This window comes from Panulirus ornatus, chromosome 3, assembly GCF_036320965.1.
Source record: "Panulirus ornatus isolate Po-2019 chromosome 3, ASM3632096v1, whole genome shotgun sequence".
NCBI lineage: Eukaryota > Metazoa > Arthropoda > Malacostraca > Decapoda > Palinuridae > Panulirus > Panulirus ornatus.
The window spans coordinates 62,155,259-62,183,173 of NC_092226.1; the positions used below are offsets into that span (position 1 = coordinate 62,155,259).

Consider the following 27,915-nt stretch of genomic DNA (forward strand, 5'->3'; position numbering starts at 1 on the left):
GGCTGTGATCATTCTGATATTGCTGGCAGTGGTTGGTCAAAATTATGTCGAATAAGTCATGTTTCGTTTTCCACGATATTAGCTGAATTTCTTGACTTTTATATTATGGAAATACATGTAAAAACAAGGGATAATTACAGGAAAGTAAGAGGATAACATGTTTTATATATATGCGTGATGTAACACTGAAATTAGTACATAGGAAGTTGTGTATAGAGCCTGAGTCGTCATTAAGTTGCTACTTAGGCTGTCACGTACGACACAAACCAAAGCCACGTATGATTGATTAGCTGTACAAATGTCATGATACTGTCCTGCGAAGGTTAGGGCTACTGTCACCACTCCCGTCATGTTGGAGGTCATTAGTTTATGAGTTAGTTATTAGGTGTTTTAACCGATCACTGATGTCATGGAATCAGATGATTGCCGTACCTTATGCTCTATACAGTAAGGATTTTGGTATACCTTGTATATTGTTATTATTTAACTGTAGAGTAACGATCATGAAAACTGCAGGGATTTCCCAAACGCATAAAGAAAATTGATTAAGGAAGAATGTTTTGTCTTTTACCGAATAAAGATGCTCTTCAATTATTTTTCCTGGACACACATGCAAATGATAATCACACACACACACACACACACACACACACACACACACACACACACACACACACATACACTGTACAAGTATTACCTAAGTAAGATTATTTGCACCTAAAGCTACAGGGAAACTCCGAAAAACAGGACTAACCATTTCAATCAAAAGTAGTTGCTTGAAAACAGTTCTCTTGATTATAGCAAGTTGTCTTAGACAAAACTGATTTGTTATAACAAGTTCTGTGTGGGCAAATTAATTATGTGGTGTGATATGACATATTCGCCTACAGATTAAGTCTGTTTTACGACAGAACTATTTTAGGTGCTTTGATAAGTCTGTTACTTTTACATGGCATACAACTGGAATATTTGGAATTACATTATAAATTCCTCTTGCAATAGAAAATATGTGTGTGTATATACAACAGATGACAGCTCATGTACAGGAGACCCTGTGTCATTAATTGCAAAGTCACTGATTAACATGGGTGTTTTAAACGTCTTAAATAAAAAGTTTTAGATATTACGACGAATGTTCATAAATTTTCAGTGTCTTCAATTATATGCAGTCCTGAATGTTTTACTTAACTTTGTGAAATGAGTTAACCCACAACTTTGTGAAATGAGTTCACCCACAACTTTGTGAAATGAGTTTACCCACAACTTTGTGAAATGAGTTCACCCACAACTTTGTGAAATGAGTTTACCCACACAACTATCATAGTATCTAGTTAAACTGAGATGAGTTGCTAAAATTTTACGAAGTAGTTTTTTCAAGCAAAGCTGTTGAAACTGTTGTGACGCAGGTGCTTAACTGAACGTGTTTAAATAATCACAAATATTTAGATAAAGGAAGAATCGCGTTTCTCTCTTAATTGTAATTTGTAGATAATGCATGGGAAAACATTAGTATCACCCAAAAGCTGTCAGCATTTTTCTTTGTTTTCTTGAGGGCTAGGCTATGTTTGGTTTGTATTTTCAATGAAAACATAACCTAAACTAATCTAGATTAAAAGAACACTGAAGGGTGGATCTATTGGTGGTCTGCTACCCAGAATTTATTAGTCGGTTATACCCATCACTCGTGTAGCACATGACAGCTGCGTGGTATGTAAACTACAGTGCATTATCTTCATGAATATTGTTTCCCGTCTCCTGTTATATTTCCGTAGTCAGTTAAGATTTTTATGTATATATATGTGCTGTTCCTGAAGTGCAGTGAGGAAGCCCGATTTTGTATACGATCACCTCGAAGAAGAAGACCACGGTGGCGCCTCCAATACCTGCAGGTAGAAGCACATGATAATGGTACTGTACGTCGATAACAGTAATGATAATGATAATAACGATAATAGTAATAATCACTATCATTATCATTATTATTATCATTATTCCTGGGGATAGGGGGGAAAGAATACCTCCCACGTATTCACCGAATGTTGTAAAAGGCGACTAAAAGGGGAGGGAGCGGAGGGATGGAAATCCTCCCCTCCAGTTTTTGATTATCCGAAAGAAGGAACAGAGAAAGGGACCAAGTGAGAATATTCCCTCTAAGGCTCAGTCCTCGCTTCTTAACGCTACCTCGCTAACGCGGGAAATGGCGAACATGTATAAATGATAATGATAATAATGACAATAATAATTCCTTTTTCTCACCTTGGTTACATCCATACACATTTAGACACCCCAGTCTGAGCCTTCGAGGAGGATGAGCACTCCCCGCATGACTCGTTCTGTTTCCCCTTTTAGAAAATTAAAACACAAGGAACGAAGGATTTCTAGCCCCCCCCGCACTCGTCCCCTTTAGTCGCCTTCTACGACACGCGAGGAATGCGTGGGAAGTATTCTTTCTCCCCTGTCCACAGATGAGAAAAAAGGAGAGATAGGTAGTATGTTTGAGGAAAGGAACCTGGATGTTTTGGCTCTGAGTGAAGCGAAACTCAAGGGTAAAGAAGAGTGGTTTGGGAATGTCTTGGGAGTAAAGTCAGGGGTTGGAGAAAGGACAAGAGAAAAGGAAGGCGTAACACTACTCCTGAAGCAGTTGTGGGAGTATGTAATAGAGTGTAAGAAAGTAAACTCTAGATTGATGTGGGTAAAACTAGATGGAGAGAAATGGGTGATTATTGGTGCCTGTGCACCTGGTCATGAGAGGCAAGTGTTTTGGGAGCAGCTGAGTGAGTGTGTTAGTAGTTTTGATGCACGAGACCGGGTTATAGTGATGGGTGATCTGAATGCAAAGGTGATTAATGTGGCAGTTGAGGAAATAATTGGTATACATGGGGTGTTCAGTTTTGTAAATGGAAATTGTGAAGAGCATGTGGATTTGTTTGCTGGAAAAGGACTGGTGATCGGGAATACCTGATTTAAAAAGAGAGATATACATAAGTATACGTATGTGAGTAGGAGAGATGCCCAGAGAGCGCTAATGGACTACGTGTTAATTGATAGGCGCGCGAAAGAGAGACTTTTGGATGTTACTGTGCTGAGAGGGGCAACTGGAGGGATGTCTGATCATTATCTTGTGGAGGCGAAGATGAAGATTTGTAGAGGTTTTCAGGAAAGAAGAGAGAATGTTGGGATGAAGAGAGTGGTGAGAGTAAGTGAGCTTGAAAAGGAGACATGTGTGAGGAAGTACCAGGAGAGATTGAGTGCTGAATGGAAAAAGGTGTGAGCAAATGACGTAAGGGGAGTGGGGGAGGAATGGGATGTATTTAGAGAAGCAGTGATGGCTTGCGCAAAAGATGCATGTGGCATGAGAAAGGTGGGAGGTGGGCAGATTAAGAAGGGTAGTGAGTGGTGGGATGAAGAAGTAAGATTGTTAGTGAAAGAGAAGAGAGAGGCATTTGGACGATTTTTGCGGGGGAATAGTGCAAATGACTGAGAGATGTATAAAAGAGAGAGGCAGGAGGTCAAGAGGAAGGTGCAAGAAGTGAAAAAGAGGGCAAATGAGAGTTAGGTTGAGAGTATCGTTGAATTTATTTTAGGGAGAATAAAAAGATACTTTGTAAGGAGGTAAATAAAGTGCAAAGATAAGAGAACAAATGGGAACATCGGTGAAGTGGCAAATGGGGAGGTAATAACAAGTAGTGGTGAAGTGAGGAGATGGAGTATTTTGAAGGTTTGTTGGATGTGTTTGATGACAGAGTGGCAGATATAGAGTGTTTTGGTCGAGTTGGTGTGCTAAGTAAGAGGGTCAAGGAGAATCACGTTGTTATGAAGTTTATAACCCTACAACTGGGTAGGAATACTTGTAAACTACGTTAGTAGACTGTAGTGACTACATCATGAGAAATAACCTTACATAAATAACCCACTACAGTCAGCCAATGTAGTTTACAAGTATTCATGGGGATAGGGGAGAAAGAACACTGCCCACGTATTCCCTGCGTGTCGTAGAAGATGACTAAAAGGGATGGGAGCGGGGGGCTGGAAATCCTCCCCTCCTGTTTAGTTTTTCCCAAAGAAGGAACAGAGAAGTCGGCCGAGTGAGGATCTTCCCTAAGGCTCAGTCCCCTGTTCTGAACGCTACCTCGCTAACGCGGGAAAAGGCGAATATCTATAAAAAAAAAAAAAAAGAAAATGTATGTTGTAGCTGAAATAAGAATAAATAGTACTCGACAGTTTAAGTAAGCATCTCTGTCATCACTTTCTACCTGTGGCCAAAATCGCGAATATGCCCCACATCTGCTGGATGCTGAGGGGAGTTGGTGGGCGCTGCCCCTCCTCCTGACCGGGCGGGAGGTTGCACACTGTCCCGTTGTTCACCATCTGCCTCACCAGCTGCTGCACCCACCCTCGTTCCTGCAGCTCTTGCAACCTATGCAACAATAATATCCCTCCAAGTAGAAATACAGTTAGGTTAGGTCTTTCTGTCGACTTAGGTATGTTCAGATTACCAAAATTTCAAGCCGATTATAATCTGTTATCGTGGGTTTCAAAACTGGTGCACAAAACGTATAGAACGTAAAATCAGAGGGTGTTAGCAAGCTGAAGGACTGACTGACCAGAAGTTAAGTTTTTCTTTCAGCGGCGACTCCTTCTGCAGGACCATGGAGTATGAGTGGGTCACTATGTTCTCTCGCGGGCTGTAGAAGTCACAGCGGCCCGACACCGAAAAGCTCTTGGCCACCATCATGTCCCCAGCCAACACGTCACACAGACCTAAAGGGGCCAGACATCATCATAGCGTCACTCATTCATCGATAAGGGACGCTCTTAACCTACCGTTATTGTTACTCACCGTCAACGATAATGTAGGGTTTGTCACGCTGTCAAGGAAGCTGTTAGTCACTGCTGTCAGAATCTCAAGTCGGGATGCTCCCTTTATCTTTGACGTATTTCTTCGTACAAAAGAGTACACAGGAAAACTGATAACAGAAGTCCTGCTGCCTCATGACACGGATATGTGTCCCTTTATAATCTAACTAATCTATACTTCTATAGGCGGATGAGGTTAGGATGGCTCAGAAAGAATGCTGAAAGAAAAGAGAAGGAATTCTGCATTTACAGATAAGATTCAGTTTACCTTACCTATATCTATATCAAATGAAATAAAATTCACGGTTGACAAGCCAACACATTAAAAATCCTAACCGAAGAATGTTTTAAAAGCATTGGTTTTACAAGTATACTCTACAAGAAATGTCTCGTTTAATTTACCGTAAGAACTTATGCTGTTTTATCTTGGCCCATGTGTACGCTGCTATGTAAAGCTTAGCCAACCTCGCACTGAACACTAAGTAGCCAATTTACAAAGCCGGATTTAGAGATGTGCATGGCCTGGGGCGGACAACTTGCAGTGGACTCTAACATCAAAATATCATTCCCAAATTATCGATTGGCATAGAATGTAATGCACCTAGTAATTTCAAAGGGCCCCCTGTGTTACGGGGGCCTGGGTTATCGCCATGTGATCCTAACCTACTTAGATCCGGCCCTTACCTGAGCGATCGGTTTTTATACCTAGTTTGGAATCGGAATATGACATCGGTAATCGGTGTGATAGCTCTGAGTTGCTTAAAGCTTTCACAAAATTCAAGCCTTCACGTCGGTTACGTCGGAACAGTTTACGTTTGGGTCCGCAAGGTTCGGTGACGGTGCGAAAGACGTTATATATATATCTATATTTCATTTATTATACTTTGTCGCTGTCTCCCGCGTTTGCGAGGTAGCGCAAGGAAACAGACGAAAGAAATGGCCCCCCCCCCCCCCCATACACATGTATATACATACGTCCACACACGCAAATATACATACCTACACAGCTTTCCATGGTTTACCCCAGACGCTTCACATGCCTTGATTCAATCCACTGACAGCACGTCAACCCCGGTATACCATATCGCTCCAATTCACTCTATTCCTTGCCCTCCTTTCACCCTCCTGCATGTTCAGGCCCCGATCACACAAAATCTTTTTCACTCCATCTTTCCACCTCCAATTTGGTCTCCCTCTTCTCCTCGTTCCCTCCACCTCCGACACATATATCCTCTTGGCCAACCTCCCCCCACTCACTCTCTCCATGCGCCCAAACCACTTCAAAACACCCTCCTCCGCTCTCTCAACCACGCTCCTTCTATTTCCACACATCTCTCCCACCCCCACGCCACTCACTCGATCAAACCACCTCACACCACACAGTCCTCAAACATCCCAAACATGACAGAAGAGACGAATAAAACTATTTCTTGTTGAATAATTTTTGCTCCCGTCATTTCTAACCAATCAAGTTGAAATGAACTGTATTAACGAGAAATATCAGGATCTTGATCACATATTTGATCCGTGTCGGTTAAAAGGTATTTGAAGAAAGCAGCCAATCAGAGAGTCAGGCTAAATATCAACGGTTCCCGGTCGTTAAGAAAACAACAAAGGATCTGCTAGGCATCAAGATATGCCAGTTCATGACTTACCAGTTTTGAATACTATGGCAATGTAGCTCTTTATTCTTTTCACGTATATAAAAAAAGAAAGCTTAATTCGCATCACTTGACGGATCTAAACATTACTATGTTGTTTTCATGTGCCTGTTATGATCACTCACCTGCGAACTTGCCCTGGGCAATGTCCCTCCGGGAGGCGTAGCAGTCGGGGAAGAGTCCATCACTTCCCTTCAACAGGGTCTTGTACAGCCCCACGTCAGCCGTCTAGCCGAATTGAGGTTTGGCATGAAGGATTGAGAACAGAGAACCAGGCCAGATGAACAGAGAATCATGGGGATGAGAATTAACACGAGTAATTGGTGTGAAAAGGAGTCGCTTTTTAAAGAGGAAAATCAAGATGTGAATGAGGAACCTAAGAGAATGGAGACTTGGGATGTGAATGAGAAACGAATATGAGAGTAAGAATCAGAATGTGGATGGAGAATCCAAATGACAATGGAGAATTGAAATGAAAATGGGAATGAAGAATTGAAATAAGAGTGAACAAAAATTATAGAGGAGAATCAAAATGAGAACAAAATCAAAATGAGAATGAAGAATCAGAATGTGAATGGGAATCAAAATGAAAAACACAAATGAGGATATACTTCGGAAATCAAAATAAGAATGGAGATCAGAATGTGAAGGTGAAATTAGACTGGGTAATCAAATGACAATGGTGAATCATAAAGTGAATGGAGTATTGTGACTGAAAAAAAAGATATGGAACATGAGGGAGAGGCATGAGAACTAAACTATGGAAAAAAAAAAAAAGGGTATAAGCTGTGACACATTTCAACCCATACATCCACACTTTCTTACTTTATTTCTTCCGTAAGCCCCCTAACCTGGTTCCATGTTGCTATTATCACAGAAAACATGATTGACAGAATGCCGGTGAATGCGGTCACTTGCCGAGTTGGCTTTATGTATTTACCATATATCACAAGGACCTTGAATTGGTAGTTCTTGTGTAACGCCACTTTTTCCTAAAGATATGCATTTTTCAAAAATTCTTGGCCTGTTTTTAATCGAATACGTGACAATTGCATAACTGACCGCGCAAAACGCCATTACCAGCTTGTTTTTTTCTGTAGGTTTGTTTTGAATTGTAATGTGCACATGCGCACCAAATCCAGTCAACCTGTCCCTTCAGTAAGAAAAAGCAGCGAGACACAAGAGGACTAAGATACCAGTTTAGTAACCCCTCTTGTATATATCATCATCCGTATCCCTCCATCATGGCTTCCTCACTTCCGGTGCGACAGACGGACGCCTCAAACCTTGAAGGTATGGAGGATGATGCCACCCTGCTCAAGACGCCAGGGAATGTCGTCCTGAGACACGAGTTGCTCCACGGACGATATAGGGACGGCGACGCGCGGCACGGTGAGGGTGGCTACCAGGAGTCCGCTGTACGTGTTCATCAGCACCAGCGTCGCCAGGAACCACATGCCCATCAGCCAGCGACCCACGCCACCTCCGCTGACGCTTCTCGCTCCCCAAGCTGGCCAGTATGCAAGGTTAGTACACCCCCGTATTTTACACCATGGAAGCTATGAACCTTCCTTCATGTGTGTGTGTAAGTGTTGCAGAAAGCATTCCAAACCAAACTTGTGAGATAAAACAGGATATCATGTGTCAAAATGATACTCATTGTGTGTGTCTTACGTTATAATTGCTGCCTGAATCATCTAAGACCTGACAAAGAAAATATGTAGAAAACATCAACAGTTCATATTAATCTAACGTCATCCAGCAGCATGATTTGATATCTATGACTAAAAACAATCTATGATGATATTTCTAAACTGGATGATAGTAATTAAAGAAAAAAATATGAACGGTGACCCTATATGAAGCCACTGAAACAGTATCCATCAAGAGTTTCATTCAGCAACGTTGCGGGGCGGAATGAATCAGAACCAAGTAAACAAAACAATGCACAGTACGTGCGGTCGTGTGTGGTGATGGCCATGTTTGACTGATGCATGTTCCGCTTTTTTGGCTTCCTAGTTGGTCTTTGAAGAGCAGTGTATTTTGCATGTGGAGTGGGAATGGATAATATACTCCCGACAGAGTTTATTCCGATCAAAATGATGCAGCGTAAAACGTTAGAAGCGATTTGTCATGTTACTGCATCAACCAACTGGACACAAATGTGACTTTCCCGGGTTAATTTTAATGACGATTAGGATCATTCCTAGGATGCGTGCAGAACCGGCGGGAAAAAAAATATCTAATATCTGGTAGAGAAGACGTTGGGTCCGTGATGTCAGATTCTCATCCCCCACGGCTTAAAATGATCCCTGCTCGACCCCGGAGACATGGAAGGGTCTTGTAACAGCCAATCACGGCTGGGGCGTAGACCTCGCGGAACCAAAGCTTATCCAGTCATTACTGGGTTCGTGAGTGCAGATATCAGTAACGATCCCGAGAAAGAATCAATTGTTTGATACCAGTTACGTGATGTCAGTAAATTCTGGTTGTTACTCAACTTCCGCCTAAGTCCATATCATTGACGTGTAACAGATTGCTATATGCAAACAGCTGTCTGAAGAACATATCTTTGTCATGCATTCTTAGCGTATGTGGATATGTTTTTCACAAAAGATTTTCTTGAAAGAACAAGTAAGGGTTGAAAAATAAGTGGCGGGAAAGAGATGTACATTCATTTAATGGTTCGAAGTTTCGAAACTGTACGGCCGAAATACATGCTGTTCGCTTTGGGTCTAAACGGGCTGTTCGCTTTGGGTCTAATCCCAGTTATAACGATAAACTGAAATCTTTATGAATGGCCTTTAATCTCGGTTCACATATCTTGGGAAAACATAGTTCAGTACCACACACACACACACACACACACACACACACATATATATATATATATATATATATATATATATATATATATATATATATATATATATATATATATATATATATATTCTTTAGAGTCCACGTGGAAAGTGAAACACGATAAATTCCCAAGCGCACTTTCTAGTAATAATCACACCATTAGGGGATACACGAGAGAGAAATATAAGTCAGTTGATATACGACGAAAAGACGCCATTTGGTAAACATGCGATTGTCCAAGACAAACAACTAGCGTATTATAAGATTATGTGGACAAGAAGGTGAATTGTTTACAGATTTTATCAACAATAAAGTTATCCAATTTGTATAGACCATCATTAATATTAAGATTATAGTTCTTTGTGTATTAAGTAATAGCAGATTCAATTATATTTCTCGTGGTACTGGAGTTAGAGTTAATAGCTGAGATGGCATTACTCCAGTCAGTTCAATGATCATACTTTTTAACGAGATTAAACAAGGCATTGGATTCTCGTCCTGTGCTTATACTGTAATTATGTTGCTTAAGCCTGAAAGAAAGATCCTTTCCAGTCTGCTCAACATAAAACTTATCTCAATTTCTACATGGAACTTTATAGATGCATCCATCAGAATTTTCTGGTGAGTTCCTAATTAAGATATTCTTTATAGTATTATTGTTGCTGAAGGCAACATTTACATCATAGGATTTAAGCAACATGGGAATTAAAGTAAAATTATTATTAAAAGGGAGATCTAACAGATTCTTGGTATCAATGGGAGGTTTGGGTTCAACTCTATAAAATGATTCCTTTGCTAACTTGAGGGATTTATCAGTGAAGGATCTAGGGTACTTTAACTTAGATCCAATAGAATATATCTTTTCAAACTCATCATCAATAAACTCTGGACTACAAATACGTAATGTCCTAAGGAACATAGCTTAAAATGATGATTTAATTCTGTCATGTTGAGATGAGTAATAATGGATATGTGAGCATACATTGGTAGGTAGGTTTTCTGTATATGCTAAAGTTAACATGTTCCTTGCCTGTGGATCAAGCAATCTAAAAAATAGTAACATCCGATTATTTTCATTTTCTACTGTAAATTTGATGGAAGGTACTAAATTGTTAAGTAAGGAGAGAAATGTTTGTAAATTTTCATTTGTTGGACAAACACAAAGAACACCATCACAATCAACATACCTAAACCAAATTGCATTGGAAGGTAAGATGTCCTTTAGTAATTCTATTTCAAAAAATTCCATATAAGATTACTTAGTACAGGTGAAAGAGGGTTACCCATTGCCATAACCAATTTTTTTTAGCATAGTATTCTCCATTGAATTTAAATACACGGTCTTTTATACACAATTTTATCAGTTCAATGAAAAACCGACTTTAAAACAGGTAAATGAATATCATCCAAAACATCAAATAGATATTCTAAAAAGTTCATCAACTGGGACTTTTGTGAAATTGGGAAACATCAAAGCTAACAAGTTTTGAAATCAAAATAAACATTGATATTGTTTAGCTTGTCTAAATCTAAATTGTTCATGATATTAGAATCTTTGATATTTTACCCACTAAAAGGCAATTCAATTTGTGATGGAGCCTGCTGAACTCCTATGGGTCTTGCTTGAAAATTTTGTTAATGTGTTTTGATAAGTCCATACATATATGGCAATGAAGGGGACAAAGATGACAAATTTTTGATGAGAGAACCATTCCCTTTCAACAACTTCACTTTTTTTTTGGAATGGGAATTAAAGTAAAATTATTATTAAAAGGGAGATCTAACAGATTCTTGGTATCAATGGGAGGTTTGGGTTCAACTCTATAAAATGATTCCTTTGCTAACTTGAGGGATTTATCAGTGAAGGATCTAGGGTACTTTAACTTAGATCCAATAGAATATATCTTTTCAAACTCATCATCAATAAACTCTGGACTACAAATACGTAATGTCCTAAGGAACATAGCTTAAAATGATGATTTAATTCTGTCATGTTGAGATGAGTAATAATGGATATGTGAGCATACATTGGTAGGTAGGTTTTCTGTATATGCTAAAGTTAAACCTGTTTCCTTGCCTGTGGATCAAGCAATCTAAAAATAGTAACATCCGATTATTTTCATTTTCTACTGTAAATTTGATGGAAGGTACTAAATTGTTAAGTAAGGAGAGAAATGTTTGTAAATTTTCATTTGTTGGACAAACACAAAGAACACCATCAACATACCTAAACCAAATTGCATTGGAAGGTAAGATGTCCTTTAGTAATTCTATTTCAAAAAATTCCATATAAAGATTACTTAGTACAGGTGAAAGAGGGTTACCCATTGCCATACCAATTTTTTTAGCATAGTATTCTCCATTGAATTTAAATACACGGTCTTTTATACACAATTTTATCAGTTCAATGAAAACCGACTTTAAAACAGGTAAATGAATATCATCCAAAACATCAAATAGATATTCTAAAAAGTTCATCAACTGGGACTTTTGTGAAAATTGGGAAACATCAAAGCTAACAAGTTTGAAATCAAAATAAACATTGATATTGTTTAGCTTGTCTAAATCTAAATTGTTCATGATATTAGAATCTTTGATATTTTACCCACTAAAAGGCAATTCATTTGTGATGGAGCCTGCTGAACTCACTATGGGTCTTGCTTGAAAATTTTGTTAATGTGTTTTGATAAGTCCATACATATATGGCAATGAAGGGGACAAAGATGACAAATTTTTGATGAGAGAACCATTCCCTTTCAACAACTTCACTTTTTTTTTGGGAATGGGAATTAACTGCTTCTAGGGAATTCTTACTGAGTCTAGAATATGTTGTGTCATCATTTAAAAGATCTTTTAAATTGTATTGACTGGAATAATGCCATCTCAGTTATTAACTCTAACTCCAGTACCACGAGAAATATCATTGAATCTTCTATCATAAAATACACAAAGAATTATAATCTTGATATTAGTGATGGTCTATACAAATTGGATAACTTTATTGTTGATATGATTTGTAAACAATTCACTTTCTTGTCCACATGATAAGTTTACGTTACGCTCGTTGTCTGTCTTGGACAATCGCATGTTTACCAAATGGCGTCCTAGCTAAGTCTCTTCGTTGTATATCAACTGACTGTTATATTTCTCTCTTGTGTCTCCCCTGATGATGTGATTATTACACGAAAGTGCACTTGGGAACTTATCGTGTTTCATTTTCCCCGTGGACTCGTAGGACTACATGTACATATCAACATATGCATACATATACATACACAGACATAGACATATATTCACATGTACATATTCATAATTGCTTGCCTTCCTCTATTCCTGTCGCTATCCCGCCCCACAGGAAATAGCATCGCTATCCCCCGCTTCAGCGAGGTAGCGCCAGGAAAACAGACAAAAAGGCCACATTCGTTCACGCTCATTCCCTAGCTGCCATGCGTAATGCACCGAAACCACAGCTCCCTATCCACATCCAGTTTCTGAGAGGGAACATAAAGGAGCCAAGCAAGGAGTATTCATCCTCCTCGAAGCCTCAGGTTGGAGTGTCTAAAACGTGAGTTGATGTAACCAAGATGAGAAGCGAGGAGAGATAGGTGAATATTTGAAGTAAGGAACCTGGATAATCTGGCTGTAAGTGACACAAAGCTCAAGGGTAAAGGGGAAGAATGGTTTGGAAATGTCTTAACAGTAAAGTCAGGGATTGGTGTCAGGACAAGAGCTGAGGAAGGTGTAGCACTGCTCTTGAAGCAAGAGTGTAGGAGTGTGTGATAAAGTGTAAGGAAGTAAGTTCTGGATTGATGTAGGTAAAAACGAAAGTGGATTGTTACAGATGGGTAATTTTAAATGCTTATGCACCTGGCCATGAGAAGAAAGATCATGAAAGGCAGTGTTTTTGAAGCAGCTGAATGAGTAGGTCAGTAGTTTTGGTGCACAAGACCGGGTATTATTGATGGGTGATTTATATACGAAGGTGAGTAATTTGGCAGTCGTGGGAAAATTAATGGGCATGGGGTATTCAGTTTTATGAATGGAAATGGTGATCAACTTATAGAGTGCTGAAAAAGGACTGGTGACTGGGAATACCTGGTTTAAAAAGGGATTTTCACACGTATACGTATGTGAGTGGGAAAGATAGTCAGCGGATATTATTGGATTACATAGTAATTGAAAGGAGTGTAAAAGAGAGACTTTTAGATGTAAATGTGCTGAAAGAGAAAGCTGATGAAATGTCTGATCGCTATCTTGAGGAGGCGAGAGTGAATATTTGTAGAGGTTTTCGGAAGAAAGGAAACAACTTCGGTTAGAGGAGAATCGTGAGAGTAAGTGAGCTTGGAAAAGAAACTTATGTTAAGAAATGCAATCAGAGATTAAGTGTAGACTGGCAAAAAATTAGAGTAAATGAAGCAAGGGAAGTGAGTGGGGAATGGAAAGTATTTAGGGAGTCAGTGCTGTCGTGTGCAAGAGATGCACCTAGCATGAAGGTTGGAGATGGGTAGATTAGAAAGGGTAGTGAATGGTAGGATGAAGAAGTAAAGTTGCTAGTGAAGGGGAAAAAAAGAGGTATTTGGGCGGTAATTACAGGGAAAGAGTGCAAATGACTGGCAGGAGATCAAGTGGCGGGTGCAGGAGTTGAAAAAGAGGGCATATTAGAGTTGTGATGAGCAAGTATCAGCACGCCTGAGGTATATTAAGGTGTTTTGGAAGAAGGCAAGTAATGTGCGAAAAAAGGGGGCAAATGGAAATATCGCTGAAGGGGGCAAAAGGGAAGTAGTAACAAGTGAAGTGGAGGAGATTGATTATTTTGAAGGATTGTTGAATGTTTCTGATGATAGAGTGGTAGATATAGGGTGATTAGGTCGCGGTAGTATGCCAACTGAGAGTCCTGGTGAGTAGTTTGGTGAAGAGAGAAGAGTTGGTGAAAGCTTTATGTGCGATGAGCTAGGGCAAGGCGGTGAGAGTGGATGGTACTGCAGTCGAATTTATTAAGAAATGGTATGACTGTGTAACTGATGGGTTGGTAAGGATTTTCAATGTATGTATGAAACATGGAGAGGTGCCTGAGAATTGGGGGAATTCATGTATAGAGCCATTATATACTGGCAAGGGGGGACAAAGGTGAGTGTTCAAACTACAGGGGTATAAGTTTGTTGACTATACTTAGTAAGTTGTATTGGAGGGTATCAACTGAGAGGTGAAGGCATGTACAGAGCATCAGATTGGAGAGAAGCAGTGTGGTTTGAGAAATGGTAAAGGGTGTGTGGATCAGGTGTTTGGTTTAAAGACTGTAGGTGACAAATATTTAGGGCAACAGATTATCTGTATATGGCATTCACGGAACTGGAGAAGGCATATGATAGAGTTGATAGAGATGCTTTGTAGAAGATCTTAAGAATGTATGATGTGGAATATAAGCTGCTAGAAGCAGAGAAATTTTTAGCAGGTGTGTAAAGCCTGTGTACGAGTAGGAAGAGAGGAGAGTGAATGTTTCCCAGTGAAGTTCAGTCTGCGGCAGAGGTGTGATGCCACCATGACTGTTTAATCTGTTTATAGATGGAGAGGTGAAAGAGGTAAATGGGAGAATCTTGAAGGGAGAGGCGAGTATGCAGTCTGTAAAGTATAGAAGGTCTGATGATTCAGCATTTTTGTGGCGGATTCGATTGAAAAACTGCAGAAGTTGGTAACGGTTTGGAAGAGTGTGTGAAAGGAGAAAGATGGAAGTAGATATGGATAAAGCCAATGTTATTAGGGTTAGCAGGGTTGAGGGGCAGGTCATTGGGGTGTGAGTCTGGAGAAAACTTGGAGGAAGTGAAGTGTTTTAGCTACCTGGAAGTGGACAAGTCAATAAAGTGAAAGTTAGTCATAGGGTGGATGAGGGGGCGAAGGTTCTGGTAGTGATGAATAGTTTGTGGAAAGAGAGAACGTTATATGGGAGGGCAAAACTGGGTATGTTTGAAGGAAGAGTGGTCCCAAGAGTATTGTAAAGATGTGAGGCATCGGGTGAGGAGAGTGGATGTGTTGGATATGAAATGTTTGAGGACAATATGTGGTGTGACTGGTTTTATCAAGCAAGTAATGAAAGGGTAAGACAGAGATGTGATAATAAAAAGAGTGTAGTTAAAAGAACTGAAGAAAATGTCCTGAGGTGGTATGGACATGTAGAGAGAAGGCTTGAGGAAAGGTTGACAAAGAGGATATATGTGTCAGAAGTGGAGGGAACGAGATTTTGGTAGACTAATTTGGAGATGGAAGGATGGAGTGAGTAAGATTTTGAGCAATCCGGGCCAGAATATGCAGGAGGGTAAAAGACGTGCACGGAATGGAATGAATTGTAACGATGTGGTATGCCGGGGTCGACGTTCTGTCAGTGGGCTGAATCAGCCTATGTGTATCGTCTAGGAAAAGTCTGTGGGGCCTGGCTGTGGATAGGGAGCTGTGGTGTCGATGCATTACACTTAACATGTATGTATATATATATATATATATATATATATATATATATATATATATATATATATATATATATATATATATATATAATCACTATGTCAACGGATTCGGGATCGTATCTGCAGCTGGGAGAGGACGGGTAACACCGAGTCCTTATTTCATTCTAGGACCATCGCGATGCCGGTAACATTAGCGACGAAAATCATATTTGTGGATGCGTTATAGTTAGTGCAGATACATATAACGAAAAGGCAGTCCCAACTCTCTCAAAAATTGAAAGAAAAAACTGGCCTAGCATAATTTTCACTTAGAATATGATACCTCTCAGGATATTATCATCTTTTATATAATTGATTAAGTCATAATCATAACATTTATCATCCCAGAACTTATTAAAAACCCTGGAGCTTCAAGGGCCGTACCCAACGTGTTTTCCTGGTTTTTCAGTCAACCTGACACAATCGTGAGAGAATGTTTTTTTTTCATCTGTACGGTATTCATGGAAATGTTTTCAAGAGTAGTGTACTACAATCTTTGCGCACACACGAAAATATCCATAAGATATTCAGCATAGCATAATTCATCAAATTTTAAAAGACGTGCTTCGATGCCACGAAAATACGAATATGAAAAAAAAATTTTTTATATATATATATAATCTTTCATCTGACATGAAATACAGAATATTATTTCGGATGAATGATGTAGTGCACAATGGCATCACCTCGAAAACTGTAACGCACCTCAGTTAGACCTAGGAATATTATTAGCTTTGTACTAATGGATAAAATATATCTATACCCTATAACTGAGTCTTGTGTGGCCAAATTCCTGAAAGAATTATAGAAAAAAGTAGGGCAAGCTTGTCCTTTGGTATATTTTTCATTGTTTCTCGGAAGATTCGGAAAGGGGAAAAAAAAAAAAAAAATGGGATGGTTTAGCAGTGTTGGTCAGGCGAGACTATGCACACAATTGTTGGGATTTTGGACATTCCCAACTTCGACTAGTGTACACATTCTTGTGTCAGTGATCCATTTATTCATCTTCAAATTTTAGATTTCCAGAGAATATTCTGTTTGTCTGTGTTAACTGTAGATATGCCATATCAATGCATCTTCATGAAATGCATTAATTTGTGCTTGTGATGTTACATTCAACCATCAGAGAAACTCGCATAATTGTTTAGTGTTTGGAGAGAAATTGGCTGCGTTGCCGAAGGTATTTCTTGCCATGTTGTGTCAGTTGCAAGAGCGCATTTCCTTCAACACCTTTTCATTTAATGACTGTCATCTAACACATAAGATCGCAATAATCTGTGTATAGCCAAAACTTTCACGAGTTCCTGAAAAAAAATTATCATTCATCGTTTCCTGTTGATGTTTGACTGTCACCTGCCCTGCGTCATGTGGTATGGACATGGGGTACTCACACTCCTGCATGAGGGTTCCCCAGACATATAAGAGGATGTATATGGGCGAGGAGGCAGCCATGGTCTTCTTCTGCCCAGGGAAGATCTTGCCCTCCACACTGACTGCCACCCACACCAACAACGCCAGCACCACCGCGCACACCAGCACCATCAACCACACCTGTGAGATAGGAACCAAACGTGCTACATATAATATGGTCATCCACCACTTGCTCTGCACAACACGTAGGGAAGATCCTGTAAGTCAAGTCTTAAATCTATTCACTGAAACACTTTAGATTAAGATCCTGATTAACTTTAAGTGCTTTGTTTCATGCTTTGGAGTTATTGATATTCATCTCATGCTCCATGCTTTTGCTAAAGCTCGCTGAGCATTGAGGAATTTCCGACCGCTTATTGATCCGCTCCGTCTTTCTCATTTCACCTATATATTGCTATTTATTCTCTAGTGATTTGTGAAAGCTGGCTTAGTATTTCTTGTCGTGAACACGGGTGATTCCGCTTCCACCTTTTTTTTTATATTACTCTCAAGTATGTATGTGTGTGTGTGTGATCACCATATTGCGTGTAACAGGGAGAGTTTATATAAATATATATATATATATATATATATATATATATATATATATATATATATATATTTTTTTTTTTTTTTTTTTTTTTTTTGCTTTGTCGCTGTCTCCCGCGTTTTCGAGGTAGCGCAAGGAAACAGACGACAGAAATGGCCCAACCCACCCCCATACACATGTATATACATACGTCCACACACGCAAATATACATACCTACACATCTTTCCATAGTTTACCCCAGACGCTTCACATGCCCTGATTCAATCCACTGACAGCACGTCAACCCCGGTATACCACATCGATCCAATTCGCCCTATTCCTTGCCCTCCTTTCACCCTCCTGCATGTTCAGGCCCCGATCACACAAAATCTTTTTCACTCCATCTTTCCACCTCCAATTTGGTCTCCCACTTCTCCTCGTTCCCTCCACCTCCGACACATATATCCTCTTGGTCAATCTTTCCTCACTCATTCTCTCCATGTGCCCAAACCATTTCAAAACACCCTCTTCTGCTCTCTCAACCACGCTCTTTTTATTTCCACACATCTCTCTTACCCTTACGTTACTTACTCGATCAAACCACCTCACACCACACATTGTCCTCAAACATCTCATTTCCAGCACATCCATCCTCCTGCGCACAACTCTATCCATAGCCCACGCCTCGCAACCATACAACATTGTTGGAACCACTATTCCTTCAAATATACCCATTTTTGCTTTCCGAGATAATGTTCTCGACTTCCACACATTCTTCAAGGCTCCCAGGATTTTCGCCCCCTCCCCCATCCTATGATCCACTTTCGCTTCCATGGTTCCATCCGCTGCCAGATCCACTCCCAGATATCTAAAACACTTTACTTCCTCCAGTTTTTCTCCATTCAAACTTACCTCCCAATTGACTTGACCCTCAACCCTACTGTACCTAATAACCTTGCTCTTATTCACATTTACTCTTAACTTTCTTCTTCCACACACTTTACCAAACTCCGTCACCAGCTTCTGCAGTTTCTCACATGAATCCGCCACCAGCGCTGTATCATCAGCGAACAACAACTGACTCACTTCCCAAGCTCTCTCATCCCCAACAGACTTCATACTTGCCCCTCTTTCCAAGACTCTTGCATTTACCTCCCTAACAACCCCATCCATAAACAAATTAAACAACCATGGAGACATCACACACCCCTGCCGCAAACCTACATTCACTGAGAACCAATCACTTTCCTCTCTTCCTGCACGTACACATGCCTTACATCCTCGATAAAAACCTTTCACTGCTTCTAACAACTTGCCTCCCACACCATATATTCTTAATACCTTCCACAGAGCATCTCTATCAACTCTATCATATGCCTTCTCCAGATCCATAAATGCTACATACAAATCCATTTGCTTTTCTAAGTATTTCTCACATACATTCTTCAAAGCAAACACCTGATCCACACATCCTCTACCACTTCTGAAACCACACTGCTCTTCCCCAATCTGATGCTCTGTACATGCCTTCACCCTCTCAATCAATACCCTCCCATATAATTTACCAGGAATACTCAACAAACTTATACCTCTGTAATTTGAGCACTCACTCTTATCCCCTTTGCCTTTGTACAATGGCACTATGCACGCATTCCGCCAATCCTCAGGCACCTCACCATGAGTCATACACACATTAAATAACCTTACCAACCAGTCAACAACACAGTCACCCCCTTTTTTTAATAAATTCCACTGCAATACCATCCAAACCTGCTGCCTTGCCGGCTTTCATCTTCCGCAAAGCTTTTACTACCTCTTCTCTGTTTACCAAATCATATATATATTTTTTTTTTTTTTTTTTTTTTTTTTTATACTATTCGCTATTTCCCGCGATAGCGAGGTAGCGTTAAGAACAGAGGACTGGGCCTTTGAGGGAATATCCTCACCTGGACCTCTTCTCTGTTCCTTCTTTTGGAAAAAAAAAAAAAAAAAAAAAAAAAAAAAATGAAGAAGTAAGAGTATTAGTGAGAGAGAAGAGAGAGGCATTTGGACGATTTTTGCAGGGAAATAATGCAAATGAGTGGGAGATGTATAAAACAAAGAGGCAGGAGGTCAAGAGAAAGGTGCAAGAGGTGAAAAAGAGGGCAAATGAGAGTTGGGGTGAGAGAGTGTCATTAAATTTTAGGTAGACTAAAAAGATGTTTTGGAAGCAGGCAAATAAAGTGCGTAAGACAAGGGAACAAATGGGAACTTCAGTGAAGGGGGCTAATGGGGAGGTGATAACAAGTAGTGGTGATATGAGAAGGAGATGGAGTGAGTATTTTGAAGGTTTGTTGAATGTGTTTGATGATAAAGTGGCAGATATAGGGTGTTTTGGTCGAGGTGGTGTGCAAAGTGAGAGTGTTAGGGAAAATGATTTGGTAAACAGAGAAGAGGTAGTAAAAGCTTTGCGGAAGATGAAAGCCGGCAAGGCAGCAGGTTTGGATGGTTTGCAGTGGAATTTATTTAAAACGGGGGTGACTGTATTTTTGACTGGTTGGTAAGGTTACTTAATGTATGTATGACTCATGGTGAGGTGCCTGAGGATTGGTGGAATGCTTGCATAGTGCCATTGTGCAAAGGCAAAGGGGACAAAGGTGAGTGCTCAAATTACAGAGGTATAAGTTTGTTGAGTATTCCTGGTAAATTATATGGGAGGGTATTGATTGCGAGGGTGAAGGCATGTACAGAGCATCAGACTGGGGAGGAGCAGTGTGGTTTCAGAAGTGGTAGAGGATGTGTGGATCAGGTGTTTGCTTTGAAGAATGTATGTGAGAAGTACTTAAAAAAGCAAATGGATTTGTATGTAGCATTTATGGATCTGGAGAAGGCATATGATAGAGTTGATAGAGATGCTCTGTGGAAGGTATTAAGAATATGTGGTGTGGGAGGCAACTCGTTAGAAGCAGTGAAAAGTTTTTATCGAGGATGTAAGGCATGTGAACGTGTAGGAATAGAGGAAAGTGAATGTAGGTCTCCGGCAGGGGTGTGTGATGTCTCCATGGTTGTTTAATTTGTTTATGGATGGGTTTGTTAGGGAGGTGAATGCAAGAGTTTTGGAAAGAGGGGCAAGTATGCAGTCTGTTGTGGATGAGAGAGCTTGGGAAGGGAGTCAGTTGTTGTTCGCTGATGATACAGCGCTGGTGGCTGATTCATGTGAGAAACTGCAGAAGCTGGTGACTGAGTTTGGTAAAGTGTGTGAAAGAAGAAAGTTAAGAGTAAATGTGAATAAGAGCAAGGTAAATAGGTACAGTAGGGTTGAGGGTCAAGTCAATTGGAAGGTAAGTTTGAATGGAGAAAAACTGGAGGAAGTGTAGTGTTTTAGATATCTGGGAGTGGATTTGGCAGCGGATGGAACCATGGAAGCGGAAGTGAATCATAGAGTGGGGGAGTACGGGAAATTCTGGGAGCCTTGAAGAATGTGTGGAAGTCGAGAACATCTCATATCCAGCACATCCACCTTATCTATAGCCCAGCACATCCACCCTATCTATAGCCCAGCACATCCACCCTATCTATAGCCCACGCCTCGCAACCATATAGCATTGTCGGAACCACTATTCCTTCAAACATACCTATTTTTGCTTTTTGAGATAATGTTCTCGCTTTCCACTCATTTTTCAACGCTCCCAGAACTCTCGTCCGCTCCCACACCCTATGACTCACTTCAGCTGTCATGGTTCCATTCGCTGCCAGATCCCCTCCCAGATATCTAAAACACTTCACTTCCTCTAGTTTTTCTCCATTCAAACTTACCTCCCAATTGACTTGTCCCTCAACCCTACTGTACCTAATAACCTTGCTCTTATTCACATTTACTCTCAGCTTTCTTCTTTCACACTCTTTACAAAACTCAGTCACCAGCTTCTGCAGTTTCTCACCCGAATCAGCCTCCAAAGCTGTATAATCAGCGAACAACAAATGACTCACTCACCAAGCTCTCTCGTCTACAACAGACTGCATACTTGCCCCTCTTTCCAAAACTCTTGCATTCTCCTCCCTAACAACCCCATCCATAAACAAATAAAACAACCATGGAGACATCACGCACCCCTGCCGTAAACCTACATTCACTGAGAACCAATCACTTTCCTCTCTTCCTACTCGTACACATGCCTTACAACCTCGAAAAAACTTTTCACTGCTTCTAACAACTTGCCTCCCACACCATGTATTCTTAATACCTTCCACAGATCATCGCTATCAACTCTATCATATGCCTTCTCCAGATCCATAGATGCTACATACAAATCCATTTTCTTTACTAAGTATTTCTCACATACATTCTTCAAAGCAAACACCTGATCCACACATCCTCTACCACTTCTGAAGCCACACTGCTCTTCCCCAATCTGATGCTCTGTACATGCCTTCACCCTTTCAATCAATGCCCTCCCATATAATTTTCCAGGAATACTCAACAAACTTATACCTCTGTAATTTGGGCACTCACTTTTATCCCTTTTGCCTTTGTATAATGGCACTATGCAAGCGTTCCGCCAATCCTCAGACACCTCATCATGAATCATACATACAATAAATAGCCTTACCCACCAGTAAACAACACAGTCACCCCCTTTTTCATAAATTTCACTACAATACCATCCAAATCCGCTGCCTTGCCAACTTTCATCTTCCGCAAAGCCTTTACTACATCCTCTCTGTTAACCAAATCATTCTCCCTAACCCTCTCACTTTGCACACCACCTCGACCAAAACAACCTATATATGCCACTCTATCATCAAACATATTCAACAAACCTTCAAAATACTCACTCCATCTTCTCACATCACCACTACTTGTTATCACCTCCATATTAGCCTCCTTCACTGATGGTCCCATTTGTTCCCCTGTGTTACGCACTTTATTTACCTCCTTCCAAAACATCGTTTTATTCTCCTTAGAATATATATATATATATATATATATTTTTTTTTTTTTTTTTTTTTATACTTTGTCGCTGTCTCCCGCGTTTGCGAGGTAGCGCAAGGAAACAGACGAAAGAAATGGCCCAACCCCCCCCCCATACACATGTACATACACACGTCCACACACGCAAATATACATACCTACACAGCCTTCCATGGTTTACCCCAGACGCTTCACATGCCTTGCTTCAATCCACTGACAGCACGTCAACCCCTGTATACCACATCGACTCCAATTCACTCTATTTCTTGCCCTCCTTTCACCCTCCTGCATGTTCAGGCCCCGATCACACAAAATCTTTTTCACTCCATCTTTCCACCTCCAATTTGGTCTCCCTCTTCTCCTCGTTCCCTCCACCTCCGACACATATATCCTCTTGGTCAATCTTTCCTCACTCATTCTCTCCATGTGCCCAAACCATTTCAAAACACCCTCTTCTGCTCTCTCAACCACGCTCTTTTTATTTCCACACATCTCTCTTACCCTTACGTTACTTACTCGATCAAACCACCTCACACCACACATTGTCCTCAAACATCTCATTTCCAGCACATCCATCCTCCTGCGCACAACTCTATCCATAGCCCACGCCTCGCAACCATACAACATTGTTGGAACCACTATTCCTTCAAACATACCCATTTTTGCTTTCCGGGATAATGTTCTCGACTTCCACACATTTTTCAAGGCTCCCAAAATTTTCGCCCCCTCCCCCACCCTATGATCCACTTCCGCTTCCATGGTTACATCCGCTGACAGATCCACTCCCAGATATCTAAAACACTTCACTTCCTCCAGTTTTTCTCCATTCAAACTCACCTCCCAATTGACTTGACCCTCAACCCTACTGTACCTAATAACCTTGCTCTTATTCACATTTACTCTTAACTTTCTTCTTCCACACACTTTACCAAACTCAGTCACCAGCTTCTGCAGTTTCTCACATGAATCCGCCACCAGCGCTGTATCATCAGCGAACAACAACTGACTCACTTCCCAAGCTCTCTCATCCCCAACAGACTTCATACTTGCCCCTCTTTCCAGGACTCTTGCATTTACCTCCCTAACAACCCCATCCATAAACAAATTAAACAACCATGGAGACATCACACACCCCTGCCGCAAACCTACATTCACTGAGAACCAATCACTTTCCTCTCTTCCTACACGTACACATGCCTTACATCCTCGATAAAAACTTTTCACTGCTTCTAACAACTTGCCTCCCACACCATATATTCTTAATACCTTCCACAGAGCATCTCTATCAACTCTATCATATGCCTTCTCCAGATCCATAAATGCTACATACAAATCCATTTGCTTTTCTAAGTATTTCTCACATACATTCTTCAAAGCAAACACCTGATCCACACATCCTCTACCACTTCTGAAACCACACTGCTCTTCCCCAATCTGATGCTCTGTACATGCCTTCACCCTCTCAATCAGTACCCTCCCATATAATTTACCAGGAATACTCAACAAACTTATACCTCTGTAATTTGAGCACTCACTCTTATCCCCTTTGCCTTTGTACAATGGTACTATGCACGCATTCCGCCAATCCTCAGGCACCTCACCATGAGTCATACATACATTAAATAACCTTACCAACCAGTCAACAATACAGTCACCCCCTTTTTTAATAAATTCCACTGCAATACCATCCAAACCTGCTGCCTTGCCGGCTTTCATCTTCCGCAAAGCTTTTACTACCTCTTCTCTGTTTACCAAATCATTTTCCCTAACCCTCTCACTTTGCACACCACCTCGACCCAAACACCCTATATCGGCCACTCTGTCATCAGACACATTCAACAAACCTTCAAAATACTCATTCCATCTCCTTCTCACATCACCACTACTTGTTATCACCTCCCCATTTGCGCCCTTCACTGAAGTTCCCATTTGCTCCCTTATCTTACATACCCTATTTACCTCCTTGTATTAACTTTCTAAAATGGGAAACAGAAGAAGGAGTCACGCGGGGAGTGCTCATCCTCCTCGAAGGCTCAGAGTGGGGTGCCTAAATGTGTGTGGATGTAACCAAGATGTGAAAAAAGGAGAGATAGGTAGTATGTTTGAGGAAAGGAACCTGGATGTTTTGGCTCTGAGTGAAACGAAGCTCAAGGGTAAAGGGGAAGAGTGGTTTGGAAATGTCTGGGGAGTGAAGTCAGGGGTTAGTGAGAGGACAAGAGCAAGGGAAGGAGTAGCAATACTCCTGAAACAGGAGTTGTGGGAGTATGTGATAGAATGTAAGAAAGTAAATTCTCGATTAATATGGGTAAAATTGAAAGTTGATGGAGAGAGGTGGGTGATTATTGGTGCGTATGCACCTGGGCATGAGAAGAAAGATCATGAGAGGCAAGTGTTTTGGGAGCAGCTAAATGAGTGTGTTAGCGGTTTTGATGCACGAGACCGGGTTATAGTGATGGGTGATTTGAATGCAAAGGTGAGTAATGTGGCAGTTGAGGGAATGATTGGTATGCATGGGGTGTTCAGTGTTGTAAATGGAAATGGTGAAGAGCTTGTAGATTTATGTGCTGAAAAAGGACTGATGATTGGGAATACCTGGTTTAAAAAGCGAGATATACATAAGTATACTTATGTAAGTAGGAGAGATGGCCAGAGAGCGTTATTGGATTACGTGTTAATTGACAGGCGTGCGAAAGAGAGACTTTTGGATGTCAATGTGCTGAGAGGTGCAACTGGAGGGATGTCTGATCATTATCTTGTGGAGGCTAAGGTGAAGATTAGTATGGGTTTTCAGAAAAGAAGAGTGAATGTTGGGGTGAAGAAGGTGGTGAGAGTAAGTGAGCTTGGGAAGGAGACCTGTGTGAAGAAGTATCTGGAGAGACTGTGTACAGAATGGAAAAAGGTGAGAACAATGGAAGTAAGGGGAGTGGGGGAGGAATGGGATGTATTTAGGGAATCAGTGATGGATTGCGCAAAAGATGCTTGTGGCATGAGAAGAGTGGGAGGTGGGCTGTTTAGAAAGGGTAGTGAGTGGTGGGATGAAGAAGTAAGAGTATTAGTGAAAGAGAAGAGAGAGGCATTTGGACGTTTTTTGCAGGGAAAAAATGCAATTGAGTGGGAGAAGTATAAAAGAAAGAAACAGGAGGTCAAGAGAAAGGAGGTGCAAGAGGTGAAAAAAAGGGCAAATGAGAGTTGGGGTGAGAGACTATCAGTAAATTTTAGGGAGAATAAAAAGATATATATATATATATATATATATATATATATATATATATATATATATATATATATATATATATATATATATATATATATATAATCACTATGTCAACGGATTCGGGATCGTATCTGCAGCTGGGAGAGGACGGGTAACACCGAGTCCTTATTTCATTCTAGGACCATCGCGATGCCGGTAACATTAGCGACGAAAATCATATTTGTGGATGCGTTATAGTTAGTGCAGATACATATAACGAAAAGGCAGTCCCAACTCTCTCAAAAATTGAAAGAAAAAACTGGCCTAGCATAATTTTCACTTAGAATATGATACCTCTCAGGATATTATCATCTTTTATATAATTGATTAAGTCATAATCATAACATTTATCATCCCAGAACTTATTAAAAACCCTGGAGCTTCAAGGGCCGTACCCAACGTGTTTTCCTGGTTTTTCAGTCAACCTGACACAATCCTGAGAGAATGTTTTTTTTCATCCGTACGGTATTCATGGAAATGTTTTGAAGAGTAGCGTACTACAGTCTTTGCGCACACACGAAAATATCCATAAGATATTCAGCATAGCATAATTCATCAAATTTTAAAAGACGTGCTTCGATGCCATGAAAATACGAATATGAACCATTTTTTTTTTTATAATCTTTCATCTGACATGAAATACAGAATATTATTTCGGATGAATGATGTAGTGCACAATGGCACCACCTCGAAAACTGTAACGCACCTCAGTTAGACCTAGGAATATTATTAGCTTTGTACTAATGGAGAAAATATATCTATACCCTATAACTGAGTCTTGTGTGGCCAAATTCCTGAAAGAATTATAGAAAAAGGTAGGGCAAGCTTGTCCTTTGGTATATTTTTCACTGTTTCTCAGAAGATTCGGAAAGGGTGGGGAAAAAAAAAAAAGCTGGGATGGTTTAGCAATGTTGGTCAGGCGAGACTATGTACACAATTGTTGGGATTTTGGACATTCCCAACTTCGACTAGTGTACACATTCTTGTGTCAGTGATCCATTTATTCATCTTCAAATTTTAGATTTCCAGAGAATATTCTGTTTGTCTGTGTTAACTGTAGATATGCCATATCAGTGCATCTTCATGAAATGTATTGATTTTGTGCTTGTGATGTTACATTCAACCATCAGAGAAACTCGCATAATTGTTTAGTGTTTGGAGAGAAATTGGCTACGTTGCCGAAGGTATTTCTTGCAATGTTGTGTCAGTTGCAAGAGCGCATTTCCTTCAACACCTTTTCATTTAATGACTGTCATCTAACACATAAGATCGCAATAATCTGTGTATAGCCAAACCTTTCAAAGAGTTCCTGAAAAAAAAATTATCATTCATCGTTTCCTGTTGATGTTTTACTGTCACCTGCCCTGCGTCATGTGGTAAGGACATGGGTACTCACACTCCTGCATGAGGGTTCCCAGACATATAAGAGGATGTATATGGGCGAGGAGGCAGCCAGGTTTTCTATATATATATATATATATATATATATTTTTTTTTTTTTTTTTTTTTTATGCTTTGTCGCTGTCTCCCGCGTTTGCGAGGTAGCGCAAGGAAACAGACGAAAGAAATGGCCCAACCCCCCCCATACACATGTAATACACACGTCCACACACGCAAATATACATACCTACACAGCCTTCCATGGTTTACCCCAGACGCTTCACATGCCTTGTTCAATCCACTGACAGCACGTCAACCCCTGTATACCACATGACTCCAATTCACTCTATTTCTTGCCCTCCTTTCACCCTCCTGCATGTTCAGGCCCCGATCACACAAAATCTTTTTCACTCCATCTTTCCACCTCCAATTTGGTCTCCCTCTTCTCCTCGTTCCCTCCACCTCCGACACATATATCCTCTTGGTCAATCTTTCCTCACTCATTCTCTCCATG

General features: G+C 40.4%; 1 protein-coding gene across 1 annotated transcript in view; it reads right to left on the reverse strand.

The window, feature by feature from the left end:
* Positions 1–1,032: 1,032 nt before the first annotated feature.
* Positions 1,033–27,915, reverse strand: part of LOC139762797 (glutamate receptor ionotropic, kainate glr-3-like) — a 44,039-nt gene continuing 17,156 nt past the window's right edge. Inside the window, exons 6-11 of the mRNA XM_071687956.1 lie at positions 17,269–17,428; positions 7,805–8,028; positions 6,644–6,746; positions 4,605–4,761; positions 4,254–4,417; positions 1,033–1,883 (exon numbers count right to left, since the gene is read on the reverse strand). Of these exons, the coding sequence (XP_071544057.1) occupies positions 1,786–1,883; positions 4,254–4,417; positions 4,605–4,761; positions 6,644–6,746; positions 7,805–8,028; positions 17,269–17,428 (906 nt within the window). The 3' untranslated portion in view covers positions 1,033–1,785. The remainder of the gene's footprint in view (positions 1,884–4,253; positions 4,418–4,604; positions 4,762–6,643; positions 6,747–7,804; positions 8,029–17,268; positions 17,429–27,915) is intronic.